Below are 13,587 nucleotides of genomic sequence, written 5' to 3'. Positions count from 1 at the left end.
AGAGCTCCAAACATTGCGAGCAGCCAAAACATGAAGCATACATTGTGAAAGGGAAGAACCATAAGAGCATGTAGTTAAACAAGTTACAATTAAACAACATTAAACTCAAAAAGTGCAAGAGTGTACTTAGAGAAAAACAATCAACAGTAAAATAGTTCACATCGAGTACAATAATTTAAAACCAGCTAACTAACAAGAGCAACAAGTCTCTCAATAAGAGTCATTGTGATCCTGGAGGATCCCTGGTTTATTGGTGATTATTTAATAATTTATTATCCCTCCAAGATTAATAAGGTTACTATATATAATACTATCTTTCAAAAGAAACATAGAACAGGACACAGAAGATGTAAATACAGTGGTGTTAATTGTGAGGCATTCCTCTCCTCAAACTGTATTACACATCACGCAAGGTGGCACAGATCTCATAGTTGAGTGGTGCCAAGGTGACACCATAGCGATAATCCAACACAGGCTTCACCCCAGGGGGCATGGAGATGGCAAACTTCTGCATGAAGGAGGTAAAGAATAGGAAGAGCTCCATTTTGGCCAGGTTTTCACCAAGGCACGCTCGTTTCCCTAGGCGACGGAGGGAAAGATTCACCATCAGATACAGTGTTTCTACTACTTGTTTAACATAGTTTCTATGGGGGTTTAGATAGGTGCAAACTTAATTGCCAATCCAGAGCCAGTGGCTCTTAATTTGTCAATTGTGAGCCAGTACATCAGTGTAATAATATTCCTTGACATTATTCAGTTCTTACCAGCAGAGAAAGGGATGAATGCGGTTCGCTTCGCAAATTTGCCATCCTTGTCGAGGAAGTGTCCAGGGTTAAAGGTCAAGGGTGTCTCCCACTCATTTTTGTCAAACATCACCGATGTCAGATTGGGAATAATAGTAGTACCCTGCGGATTAGGCTGGATTAATATCAATGTTCATAATCTGAGGACCCTTGAATTTGTCTTGTCATGGTTTTTATTCCTTCTGCCTGTGTGTCGCTATTAAGGGAGTAGAATGTAAATATTTGCTTCACTTAACTGTCATGTCCAACGGTCAAGTATGGCTTTTTAACTAGCAATTAACTAACACCTGGACAGGAAGTATTTAAATGACCATGATCATTGCCTTTGTTATTATTGACCTGAGTGGGGATTGGTTACCTTTGGAACCAGATAATCTCCAAGCTGAATGTCCTTGTTGGTGATATGAGGAAGACTAAGAGGCACGATGTTCCCCATCCTCTGGACCTCATGGAGAACAGCTTCAGTGTAGGGCAAGTTAGCCCGGTCGGCCATGCTGGGTGGGCGAGATCGGCCTATCACCTGATCCAGCTCAGCTTGGACTTTCTCTATAATAAGGTAGAGATCAATAGTGAAGGCTCACATCCAGAATTTACCCTGTCATGTCCACAGTCTTTATATTTGTCCTTCGTTCCGAGAGCAACACACAGAAAGAGGGAAGGAACTGAGAAACAACAGCAGAGCACCGCTGTCGGCTGCGCTCTGCAGGGTCTCTACCTTGAATCTCTGGGTACTTGGTCATGAAGAGGAAGCTCCAGCGAAGGGTGGTGGACGTGGTCTCAGACCCGGCAACAAACAGGTCCAAAGAACACATGATCAGGTTCTCCTCGTCAAACCTGGCGGCCACGTCCCCTTTAGACTTGGAAATTCAATAACATGCAATTTCCTTATTGATGTTATTATATAGTACGGCAAAATAAATGTGAGGCCTTAATGTATTTATTTATGGACTAACGTCCAGTACAAAACGTTGATTTAATATTAATATAGTTTATACTAAGATAATACAAATATAAAATATGTCAACTAGTTTTGGTTGTTTTTGTTGTCTGTCACCTTTTCTATTTCGGTCAGATAGGAGTCTATGTAGTCCCTGGGTTCAGAGGGATCCCAGTCCTTCCTGTGCTCCTTGACCTCCGACCTCAGGAAGTCCTTCACCTCACTCCAAATCTTCAACACTCTCTGGTGGGGTCCTGGCAGATGCCTCATCACCACAGGAAACGCGTCATACAGCTTCCTCCCCCAGCACACACAGACACACAGGAGATGCACAAAACATGGGTAAATACAAAATACATTGCAGTAGATCGATGAGGTGTGTATGGTTTAATAAACCTGTACAGTCGTAATATGTTCTCGAATGTCATTTACCTCTACCCATATGGAAGCTTCAAGTTGAAGAGCACTGTCGAACATCACCATCAGGTTCTGAAAGCCCCTATCGCTATACTGAAAGCGGTGCCCAAAGACCAGGGTGCAGATGATATTAGAGACAGCATTGTTGAGGGTCAGGTGTGGTTCAAAGGGTTTGCCTAGAGAGTTGAAATCTACTATCGTCAGTGTCTGCTTCTAAACATCGAACTGTTTGTTTATATCCACCAATCAAGGCCACAGGTCAAATACTATTGCCACATTCCCTTCAGAGCTATACCATTGTAATCAGTTATGTCCTGGGACAAATGTGCAAACTCATCCAAGATAGCAGACTCTAATGACTTCTTGCCCACTCCAAAGTACTTCAGGGTGTAGAGAGCAAATCTCCTCTGCTGTTTCCATAGATGTCCATTGGTGCTAACGACACCTAGAAACAGAAGATCCAAAACCACAACAAATGTTTTTGATGAATGAACGCTTTGATGATGAGATATCACTTTCTCCCATGTCCAAATATGTTCCACTGATGCCTCGAGCTATTTTTTCAGAGCTCCTCACCCAGGTCATTTGACATCTCATGGTTAAGAGCAGTCGTAGGTCTGTCAGACACGCTCTCTCCCTGGGTCACCAACGCTTCCTTGATGATCTTGAACCCGTTTAACACCACTGTCCACGTGCTTCCCATTCTTAGACTGTATACATCCCCATACTTCTCAGATAGCTGTCAAGACATAATGATACGGAAAACAATTCTAGGAAGTTGACAACTGTTGATGGATGGACAGCGAAATAATGTGATCACCAACACCAAAGATGTGAATCTGGGTCTAAAGTAGACAACGTTTATCTTTATGAGGATAAATATGCACATATAAGTTTATAATTATATCAAATTAGAAATGGGTTAAGATTTACAGGTAACACTGATTTCTGAATTTCTGATGTTCGAATTATTGAATACCGACATCAGACACCGTGTTTCTAGAATAATAAGCCTACCTGTGTGATATTTTCATGGGCTTTTTTGAAATCAAGGGAAAACATGTTCCCCACAAAAGGATAGGGTATTGGTCCTGGAGGGAATCTGCTTGGTCGACGACTCTTGACATAATCAGCTAACAGCAAAAATACCACAATAAACACAAGTAGACCCTGGATACCTACAAACTGCAACAAAGAACCAGAAACAGAAGAGTGGGCAGCCATGGCCAGGCGTCGTTATTCACAGTTTCTTACAGGCTACGATTTTTATATGTTGAGTGCGGAAAAAGTAAACAAAACCGATTGATTTTATCGTCCCTGACCATTGCACTCTGTCAACACAATTCCGTCTAATACCAATTCCGTCTCTAAGTCCAAGCTAAACAATATACTAAAAAGCAAAAAAGTATACTAAAAAGCTAAACAATGTAGCTAAACAATGAGATTTGAAATAGATATAAATATAGAATATAAAGTACAAGATAAGATACAAAATTATATGAATCGGGCAGCATAGTGCAAAATTACTTGTGCAAAATAGGTGGTGGATGGAATATAGTGTGTTATATCAGTGCGAATCCTTGGCCTTGTTGAAGAGCCCATCAGCGGACGGGAAGCAACTGCAGACACCGAATTCACCATTTTTAAAATGATATATGAATTTATTTGAAAGTAAAAAATGAATTTTTGCATCAACTTTTTTTCTTTTTTTTTACATTGAAACTAATTAATATTAAAAATTTAAAGAGGTGAATTTAAAACCAACAAATTATATGGAGTTTAAATGTCAATATTAAGCATTCGTTGCCTTTGAAAATTCAAAACATGATGACACTGATTTGCTTTCATAGGCATGAGCAATATGTTAAATAGGGTTAGACAGTCTCTGACAAATTTAAGGACATGCTCTTATTTTGACACCACAAAAGCGGAAATGCCCTAAAAATAGTAGAAACCAGTTATCCGTACCGGAAAGACTCGTCACCTTTTTCTCCTCGACCCTTTACTACCATTGTAGCTAGCTAGCTCTCTTTGATCCCTACTAGATATTAGTTAACATAAAAGTTAACGTGAACGTGACAACACATCACTTGCAACCATGAGCACCATGTTTCCTGACACAATTCTAATTGTGTTCATCTCTGTGTGCACGGCTCTATTAGCGGAGGGTAAGTAGTTCTCGCTACCATGCAGTAAAGCTTCTAGCCTAACCTACTAGCTACTAGTAGTAGAAGTGCTAATGCTAGTGTTTGCTAGACATGGATTTTTATCAGCCAAACGTTGGCATTAATTGTGTTGAGGCTAGTATTGTGATTAACTGCCGATCTCTTTGAGTTGCCGTGGTACGGATGAGCTCGTTTCAATGTGGTTGACATTAGTTAACATAGTAGCTAGATTTCCTTGTGAGTCTAAGTAGAACAGCGCCTTCTCGTGGGGAGCAGACGACGCACAGGCCTCAACATTTTGACTTACCCATGTTGTGGTGGAGGGGAAATCAACCACTTAAATGTATTACATCTTAAGACCAAGGTACTATGTAATACTAATATAAATGGTAAAACTGCTGAACGTCAACCTTTTCTTCTCATCTACAGGTATTACTTGGGTCTTAGTATATCGGACTGAGAAATACAAAAGACTTAAGGCAGAGGTGGAGAAGCAGAGCAAAAAACGTGAGTCTCATAAGATCGTTTTTTAAAGTAGCTTCTTATGTTTGTGACAGTCGATGTGATTTTATTTCTTCTGTGACTATATCAGTGGAGAAGAAAAAGGAAACCATCACAGAATCAGCAGGTCGTCAGCAGAAGAAGAAAATAGGTGAGAATTGTGTTCTTGTTATGACTCTGCCTCCTTGGACAGAATCAAATCCTTTTATTTAGATTTGACATTATCAACAGCTTTCTCTTGCAATTGTTCATTGCAACTTAAAGTCTAAAACTATATGTATCAATTTCTCAGAGAGACAAGAAGAGAAACTGAAAAACAACAATAGAGATCTTTCCATGGTGAGGAAAAAGAACAAGCCTGGCTAACTGACTAGATGGGTCCTAGCTTCGTCTTTTGGTTTGAATGCTATATGAATATGCTATCCTTTATCATTTCTTTTAGGTGCGAATGAAGTCGATGTTTGCCATTGGCTTCTGTTTCACAGCATTGATGGGAATGTTCAACTCCATGTGAGTACACTATAAACTGTATCAGTTGATAACGTATACTGTATTACATACATTTACCTTTAGCAGACGCTCTTATCCAGAGCGACTTACAGTAAGTACAGCGACAGGCAAGTAGGGTGAAGTGCCTTGCCCAAGGACACAACGTCATTTGGCACGGCCAGGAATTGAACCAGCGACCTTCTGATTACTAGCCTGATTCCCTCACCGCTCAGCCATCTGACTCCCCTCTATTACGTCCAACATATATACCGTGCATATATCTAAATATCTATTTTACATGTTAATGTATCTGTTTATTAACGCATCATCTTTGTTTTTCTCTGTTGTTACAGTTTTGATGGAAGAGTTGTTGCCAAGCTACCCTTCGTCCCGTTGTCCTACGTCCAGGGCCTGTCCCATCGCAACCTCCTTGGAGAGGACTTCACTGACTGTTCATTCATCTTCCTCTACATCCTTTGTACCATGTCTATCCGACAGGTAATTTGAGTCTCGTTCGTCATTACTATGTTATATTCATTGTTGTATTTTTTTTTTTTTTTACGTTGAAGGGATCTGATGGTTGAATCTCGGTCTTCAGAGCACTCCTTAAATTACTTTTGTATGTCCTAATGAATTAGTTGTAGAAATGCGCACATCCACAAACACAGCAATTCACACACAGGGATTCATTCACATTAAAACTGGGACATGTTATTATACTTTGCTTGTTGTCTGTCTGATTCGCTAATGAGTTGTACAACTGACATCCACAGAACATTCAGAAAATGCTGGGTCTGGCTCCGTCCAGAGCAGCAACAAAGCAGGCCGGAGGGTTTCTGGGACCACCACCCCAGGCAGCCAAGTTCTCATAAAATCTTGGACGTGGACAGTTTCAGCAGGCCTGTTTGGCAACAGGGAGTGTCTGACCCAACGGCAGAAAAAGCCCACTCATTATCACAGTCCACTCCATTGCACTTCATGATGGAATAAGTGTTTGTATAGTTGCAAACTACTGTTTAACATTTTGTTCGCTGTTTCGTTTTTAAACCAGCTGCTGTTAAAGTTTTAAAACTATGTGCTTGAAAATAAAGTATTGCTATTGTTTTGACCTTTCTTACTTATTGTTTCAGATTTGCGTAATGTTACATATAATTTGTTATTATTCCAAGCTAAGAGTCTCCTGAGTCCTGTACACTGAGGGGAGGAATGTGTTGCGTAATACACAGCCCATGAATTACCCTCTCCTCTGGTTCCAGCTCTCCCACTGTGTGAGTGAAAACTAAAGACAAAGCAAAAAAAGTTCTGATTCTTCCCAGGCAACCCTTGATAAAACATAATTTTGGTCAGTGTCACATTTATTGCAAAAATAACTGCAAAGAATATGAAACAACATAAATATATTCACATTGGGTTCACAGTCTTAGACAAAGCAACATGTATAATGATATAAACAAAATCATTGTCTGTGATAAAAGTATCCAAATATACATCGCAACACATGGACAGATACTCTCCTAGGAAAACATGAGATGCAGAAGTTTTGTAATTAGGACATTATATGCTTGTATATATACTTGCTTTGCCACCCGTCTTTAACTCATGTAAGTCTTTTAGAAGCAGCATCAGTATTACAGCAATCTGCAGCTTTCCTCCCCTTTCACATCAAATCAAATGTATTTGTGTCGCCCTTTTACAAGCAATGTCACTGTGGGCTTCACATATGGCCAGAGAACTGCCCCTCAGCCTACCTCAACCCTCAAGGAAGACGAGGAAAAACTCATTAGAGGAGAAAAAATTTAAGAAACCTTGGGAGGAGCAATTCAGTGAGGGATCCCCTCCTCCAGAGACGGTTGGTGAAAGAGAGGGGCAGAACACAGGCTAAACATACATCAGGAAAGTGTCAATGGGTGTTCGCCCAGTGACATTCAGCCTGTACCGTGAGCTTGTCATGCAGTGATCAGTGATGCACAGTAGTCCATTCAAAATCTCAGTTTGAAACAGAATGAAATATATCAAAGACAACTCTAACAAGCTTCTAATTTAAAACAAAAAATCATATTCTGAAACATGCCCTCTCTTAAAATCAATCCAACAGAACTTTGAATTCAGAAGACAATGTCTGCAGTATCTTCAGAGTGAAGATATGTTTAATTGCTGTTTTGAACCATGGATAAAAGATAGCATAGATCAGAGGATTGAGACATGAATTAAACTGAAGGATCCAAGTAAGAAAATGCAAGGAGGAAATATCTATAGAAAAAGGCCAGCAGAAATATGGTGTAAAACACAACAGAAAAAACACAACAACTATGCCCAGAGTTCTTGCTGCTTTTCTCTCAGACCTCCTCGTCTTTTCACCAGAAGATTTTGAACATCCCACTCTGGCTTGTAGACTTCGTGCTTGAGACATCGCCACCACAAATATTTTCAAGTAGAGAATTATTATGATACTGCACGGTGCAATAAATGTAACCACAATGTCAACCATCCCATTAATGTAACTCACGACAACTACGCATTCCCCAAAACACCTGTTGTTTGCATCCGGGTTACTTAAGTGCTGGAAAAGTTGCCAAGCATTGTAGAGAATAGAGCAAGCCCAGTTGATGGTGCAACACACTAAGGTTCTCCTCATGGTGACCTGGGAGGGATACAAGAGAGGTTCACACACAGCAACGTAGCGGTCTACAGATATGAGCACCAGGTTTCCCAGGGAGGCGGAGGTGAGTACGTAGGCAGAATAAGGATTCAGAGCACACACCACCCTCCCCAGGAACCAGCAGGACTCCACGGTGCGGATGGCCTCCACTGGCATGACCAGCAGACCCACCAGAAAGTCGGCCACAGCCAGGGAGAAGACCAGGGCGTTGGTGGGGGTGTGGAGCTGCCTGAAGTGGGAGATGGAGATGAGGACCAGCAGGTTTAGCAGCACCGTCAGCAGAGACACAGAGGAGAACAGAGTGTAAATAAACACGGACTCAGATCGGGAGCGGTACTGCCTCCTGCAAGACCCGTTGACCTGTGGGTAGCAGGCTATGTACTCCTCTCCTGATAGATGCTCCATCTCCATGGAGGTAGAAGAGTGATGGAGGGAGAGAAAGACATAGATAGTATGAAGGATTCGGAGGGTGGTGCAAAGCTAGGGTAGTTCTCCCAGGTCTAACACGGCACACCACCGCTATATTTATCTTTCAGAATCAGAGCCCCCTCCCTTTCCTCCTAAACACACACACACAAACACACAGTATGAATAATACCCCAGAAGCACTATGGTAACTGTCACATCATCGATCACCCAACAAACAAGTATTATCTTGCTAATGGACTTAGTCTAGTACTGGTACCAGAGGACCCAGTTATCACCTTCATCTAGCTGCCTAATGATGTGTTTATGACCATGATGGTCTAACTCTCACAGGTACCTCGCCAATCAAAGGTGTTGAGATGAAGGTGTGAATAAAAACACAATAACACACCATCAGCATTGCATTCACACACTCATAAATACAAACACTCACGTGTATACACACACACACACACACACACAAACAGACAAATAAATGATGTAATTAAAGAGGTTGAGCACTAGACTTTTACATTGTCAACCATTGTAAAACAAATGGCCTAGGCCTTTTCACAGGCCAAAGCAGGCAGCTGAGTGCCAGAACATGCTGGTACACAAAGACTAGTGCACTATTGCATTCTGCAGATCTGCATTATTCTCAGTTTATTGCTGCATTTCCTCTCTTTTTATATGATTTGACTAGTCTGCAGGACACTACACAAGGCATACAAAGGTCACATATGCAAGCAGTCTTGGCCAAGGAGTCAACAAAGTGCCATCAAAGTGAGGAGATATTCTTTTCACTGTATTTAGATATTTGCACACTATTACATTGGCGTATTATAAGGCCTGTCCTGTCTAGCGTAACGTTGAGATGGACTTGAATTGTTGTCGGTCAGAGTTTGAGGGGTGGTTGGCTGGCTGTGGTTTTATACGGTGTCCTTGTCAATGTTGAAGGGAAATCTACACACGCTCCCAAATAATTATATATGTGCATAGAGGCCTTTTCTCGTTGCTTTGTTTTACGATAAAGCAATCCTAAATTAATAACTTCGACTTTCTTCCTACATTATGTAATCAAAATTACACAAGAGTTGACAAATAATTGGGTTAAACTATTCGAGGGACGTAGAACGCGTAAAAAAGTGAGTTTATGAAGGTCGAAAGGGGGTCGTATTCCATTTCAGAAAGTTGTGCCCTTGCTTTCCAGCAGCAACTACGAGAGTCCAATTTAAGGCCTGACTATAACCCTGGGGATAGTTCATCAAATGTAAACATTTAAATACAAAATAGGCTGCTCACGTTTTAGTTTTTAAATGTAAAATGAATACTAGGCGTAAGGAAAGGGCGTAGGGAGGAAGTTTATGTTAAGGGACAGTCGTTAGCAATGGAATGCTTCCGTTTGTCTACAAAACTCAAGCTCTGCTACAAAGTTCAGAGGATCGAAACTGCAGAGAAGAACAGACCTCAACAGCGCAGCAGGCAAAATTAACGGTAAAGTATGTAATTTACTGCATGCGCTATATGAATCTTGCTTTTTCATGCATGTATAGCCCGTCCAGCAGTTTATGTGGCGTAGCTTAATTATTCAATCGAAATACTTAATGTGTTGCCTTAAAACGACATTGATTGGCTTGCTAGCTAGCTTGGTTGGACCCACAAGTCAGTATAGCTAGCTTGTTCATGATAGACTGAGGCTTTTCTACTGACACATTGTTGATTCGATCTTTGTTTTCAAAACGCAGCTAAGTACCAGACATGGCGCAACCTCTTCTCCAGACGATGCCCAGTGCCTCAACAGGAACCGTTGTTGTGACCGAACCCCTCTGTTACTGGGGTGGAAACAGGGTACAACCCCGGGATAGTAAAAACGCGGAGCCGGTCTACGAACCTGCAACTGGTTTGTAGGTTTTATATGTTGTTCCAAGTCTAACCCGCAAGCTCAAGCGGTTCAGTAAAGCTATTTTTAATTTGTGAGATTCTAATAATCACTGACACAGAATGCCATGAGGTGACTCTCATTATTGTTACACTCTGTGCAGGGCGTGTCCTGTGCGACATGGTGCCCTGTGGGTCAGAGGAGGTGGACCTGGCCATACAGAGTGCCCATGGAGCGTACCTGAAATGGAGCAAGATGTCAGGGATGGAGAGGGCCCGCGTCATGCTTGAGGCCGCACGCATTATCAGGGTGAGACCTGAATACTTCTTGAAGGAAATAATTCAGATACAATACAGAATATATATACTGATTAATGTAATGCCTTATGATACAAACACTTCTCTGGAACTTTCCTTTGACATTAATTTACAAGATGGTGTGTTCCAGGAACTGTAGATGGCGTTTGCAGAACCTTTTACCACACTCTTGAGCAACACTGTTGAGCAACTGTGCAATCCTAGTTATTCATTAAAAGATCAGACTCTCCGCAGAGTCATAATTTGAAGAAATGGTCCTATCTTTATCACACATTTATTGCTCCTGTCTGGGTTATTTTTTTAATATAAATTAAAGGCCTGTTGTTGGCTTTCACACCTATCTTTGCACAGCACAGTGCAATGGTTTATTATTGCTGTTAACAGGAGAGACGAGACGACATCGCCAAGTTGGAAGTGATCAACAATGGCAAGTCAATCACTGAGGCGGAAGTGGACATTGATGTTGCCTGGCAGTGCATCGAGTACTATGCTGGCATAGCAGGCACACTTGCAGGTGGGGTCTCCAAAACGGGGAAAAAAGTAAAGATGTAAAAAATGTCACCACCAGTATAATACGAAATGATCCTGCCATATTTGCAAGATAACTAATAGCTTCTTTTTTGTCGTTCTCTTCAGGGCAGCACATCCAGCTTCCAGGGGGAGCCTTTGCCTACACGAGACGGGAAGCCCTTGGTGTCTGTGTGGGGATCGGCGCCTGGAACTACCCCTTCCAGATCGCTGCCTGGAAGTCTGCGCCAGCCCTGGCTTGTGGTGAGTAGTTAACGGACCCCTCCTGACTCTCAAGGTGTCCTCTACCCCCATAAATCATGTAAATGTTTGTTTATAGTTAAACCACATATTTAAATTTAAGATTCCTTGATGTTTACTGTATGCACCTTCCTGCCATAGCAAGTTCCTTGTCTGTGCAAACTTTCATGGTGAAGAAAACCCCTTTCTGATTCTGAAATCACCTGTGGTGATTTATATTTTGTGTGTGTGCATCTGTCTCTCTCATTGCTACTAGGAAATGCCATGGTGTTCAAGCCCTCTCCAATGACCCCAGTGACTGCTGTTATTCTGGCTGAGATCTACAAGGAGGCTGGAGTCCCAGAAGGGCTGTTCAATGTGGTGCAGGGGGGAGCAGAGACAGGGACTATGCTCTGCCACCACCCCATGGTGGCTAAAGTCTCCTTTACTGGCAGTGTCCCTACTGGGAAAAAGGTATGGGTCACGTAGAGCTGATCACAAACTGTGTAACTGTGAAAATGAACACGGAGGATTCACGTCATGCTACTTACTACTACTAATTAATGTCCGTAATATGACTTCTGCCTACTCAGATCATGGAAATGTCTGCGAAGGGGGTGAAACCTGTGACTCTGGAGCTGGGTGGAAAATCTCCTCTCATCATCTTCAAGGACTGTGAGCTTGAGAATGCTGTGAAAGGGGCACTTATGGCCAACTTCCTGTCTCAGGGAGAGGTGAGACATTCACTGCAGTTACAAGCATTCTCGACTACTCTGTGCATTCACCTGTTATGGGGTCAAAATAGAAATCATCATCATAATCATCATCATCAAGAATATACTTTAAATAATTTATTAATGCTCTGTGACCTTGATGGTTTGGTGCTTTTGAGTCAAGGCCATAATCTGTTTTCTAACAACACGTTGTCACCTCTGCAGGTGTGCTGTAATGGGACAAGAGTGTACGTGCAGAGGGAAATCATGCCTGAATTCCTGGAGGAGGTCGTCAAAAGGACTAAGGCCATCCCTGTGGGCGACCCTCTGTTAAAGGCAACCCGGATGGGGGCGCTGATCAGCAAGCCACACATTGAGAAGGTGCTGGGATTTGTCAGTCAAGCGAAGAAAGAGGTATGCCAATAACTTAAGATTCGTTTTTTTTTTGTTGCCTTCATCATAATCAATAAGTTGACCGATTTGGGGTTTTGGTTGTTTCAGGGCGCTAAAGTACTTTGCGGGGGCGAACCTTTTGTTCCCAGTGACTCCAAACTGAAAGGCGGCTATTTCATGTCACCCTGTGTCCTTGGTGAGTCTCCTCGCCCGTCGGGTTTATCCACCTGGGAAGCCTAATCTCTTATACGTTTGATTTCCATTTAAATATTAAAATAAGTTTGATGTCAGGCCTACTCTCTAGTAACGGATGTTGTCTTCTGTTGTCCCGACACAGATAACTGTAAAGACGACATGACTTGTGTGAAGGAGGAGATCTTCGGCCCGGTGATGTCCGTGCTTCCCTTTGACACAGAGGAGGAAGTTCTCAAGAGGGCTAACAACACAACCTTTGGCCTGGCCTCTGGAGTTTTCACCAGGTGCTGCCCCTGTACTCGAAATGAGCGCCCCCACATGCACTTCTGTGTTCTCTTTGCGTGTTGATTGCTGTGTAACTACTAGCTAAAGAGTCTTGCTCGACTGTCGTTTTTTGCAGGGATATATCCCGAGCTCACAGGGTTGCAGAGAACCTGCAGGCCGGGACATGCTTCATCAACAACTACAATCACAGTTGTGTGGAGCTCCCTTTTGGAGGGTATAAGATGTCAGGTGAGCTGTCGTTTACTATTTGTGTTGTCGTTGTTTTCAAGGGGACTAAGTAGTAGCTCTTTGACATGCATTTCTGTTTTCCTCCAGGCTTCGGCAGAGAGAATGGCACGGTGACCGTCGAGTATTACTCCCAGCTGAAGACTGTAGTTGTGGAGATGGGAGATGTGGATTGCCTTTTTTAGACACCCGTAACTGTTTTGACGATTGATGAATTCCTATTCTCCTTTCTTCAATAAACTAATTTCTCAAGTGCCATAATGCTTTTATATTTAGAAGTTCTCCCTTTGTTTGTAGATGTAGGATTGAAGTGCCAACACTAACTCCATATTTTTTTTTCTCCCAATTCCAACCTTTTCTAACAAAGGTACCAGCGTTGATAACTTCAGAGTAGAATTTCAGTGACAAAGGAGAATGTTTTGCTATGTCAATCACATCATGTATGTTTGTCTTCAGC

General features: G+C 42.1%; 4 protein-coding genes across 5 annotated transcripts; 2 read left to right on the top strand and 2 right to left on the bottom strand.

Moving 5' to 3' along the window:
• Positions 1-156: 156 nt before the first annotated feature.
• LOC124487277 (cytochrome P450 2J2-like) lies at positions 157-3,541 on the bottom strand. Its single transcript, XM_047049483.1, has 9 exons — positions 3,175-3,541; positions 2,734-2,896; positions 2,453-2,602; positions 2,173-2,333; positions 1,858-2,034; positions 1,519-1,660; positions 1,162-1,349; positions 765-906; positions 157-579 (listed from the first exon to the last, which is right to left on the bottom strand). The coding sequence occupies exons 1-9, from the start codon at positions 3,379-3,381 to the stop codon at positions 398-400; spliced, it is 1,512 nt and encodes a 503-aa protein (XP_046905439.1). The 5' UTR covers positions 3,382-3,541; the 3' UTR covers positions 157-397.
• A 555-nt stretch (positions 3,542-4,096) lies between these two features.
• Positions 4,097-6,420, top strand: tmco1 (transmembrane and coiled-coil domains 1). Its single transcript, XM_047049640.1, has 7 exons — positions 4,097-4,325; positions 4,752-4,829; positions 4,915-4,974; positions 5,116-5,162; positions 5,266-5,333; positions 5,666-5,810; positions 6,086-6,420. The coding sequence occupies exons 1-7, from the start codon at positions 4,256-4,258 to the stop codon at positions 6,182-6,184; spliced, it is 567 nt and encodes a 188-aa protein (XP_046905596.1). The 5' UTR covers positions 4,097-4,255; the 3' UTR covers positions 6,185-6,420.
• Positions 6,421-7,395: 975 nt separating this feature from the next.
• On the bottom strand, positions 7,396-8,382 carry LOC124487626 (trace amine-associated receptor 13c-like). Its single transcript, XM_047050054.1, has one exon. It carries the CDS (start codon positions 8,380-8,382, stop codon positions 7,396-7,398), a length of 987 nt encoding a protein of 328 aa, XP_046906010.1.
• A 1,321-nt stretch (positions 8,383-9,703) lies between these two features.
• Positions 9,704-13,388, top strand: aldh9a1a.1 (aldehyde dehydrogenase 9 family, member A1a, tandem duplicate 1). 2 transcript variants are annotated; one of them, XM_047049796.1, is made up of 12 exons: positions 9,704-9,870; positions 10,122-10,276; positions 10,419-10,564; positions 10,957-11,086; positions 11,209-11,343; positions 11,597-11,793; positions 11,913-12,053; positions 12,258-12,446; positions 12,534-12,621; positions 12,763-12,904; positions 13,021-13,133; positions 13,221-13,388. In XM_047049796.1, the coding sequence occupies exons 2-12, from the start codon at positions 10,135-10,137 to the stop codon at positions 13,313-13,315; spliced, it is 1,518 nt and encodes a 505-aa protein (XP_046905752.1). In that variant the 5' UTR covers positions 9,704-9,870; positions 10,122-10,134; the 3' UTR covers positions 13,316-13,388. The 2 variants fall into 2 exon arrangements, with proteins under 2 accessions (XP_046905752.1, XP_046905753.1); XM_047049797.1 differs by having other exon boundaries at positions 9,704-9,875.
• The last annotated feature ends 199 nt before the right edge of the window (positions 13,389-13,587 follow it).

This window comes from Hypomesus transpacificus, chromosome 26 (assembly GCF_021917145.1).
Source record: "Hypomesus transpacificus isolate Combined female chromosome 26, fHypTra1, whole genome shotgun sequence".
Classification (NCBI taxonomy): Eukaryota; Metazoa; Chordata; class Actinopteri; order Osmeriformes; family Osmeridae; genus Hypomesus; species Hypomesus transpacificus.
The sequence above is the reverse complement of the archived record's forward strand: the minus strand, read 5'-3'. Positions and strand labels throughout refer to the sequence as shown.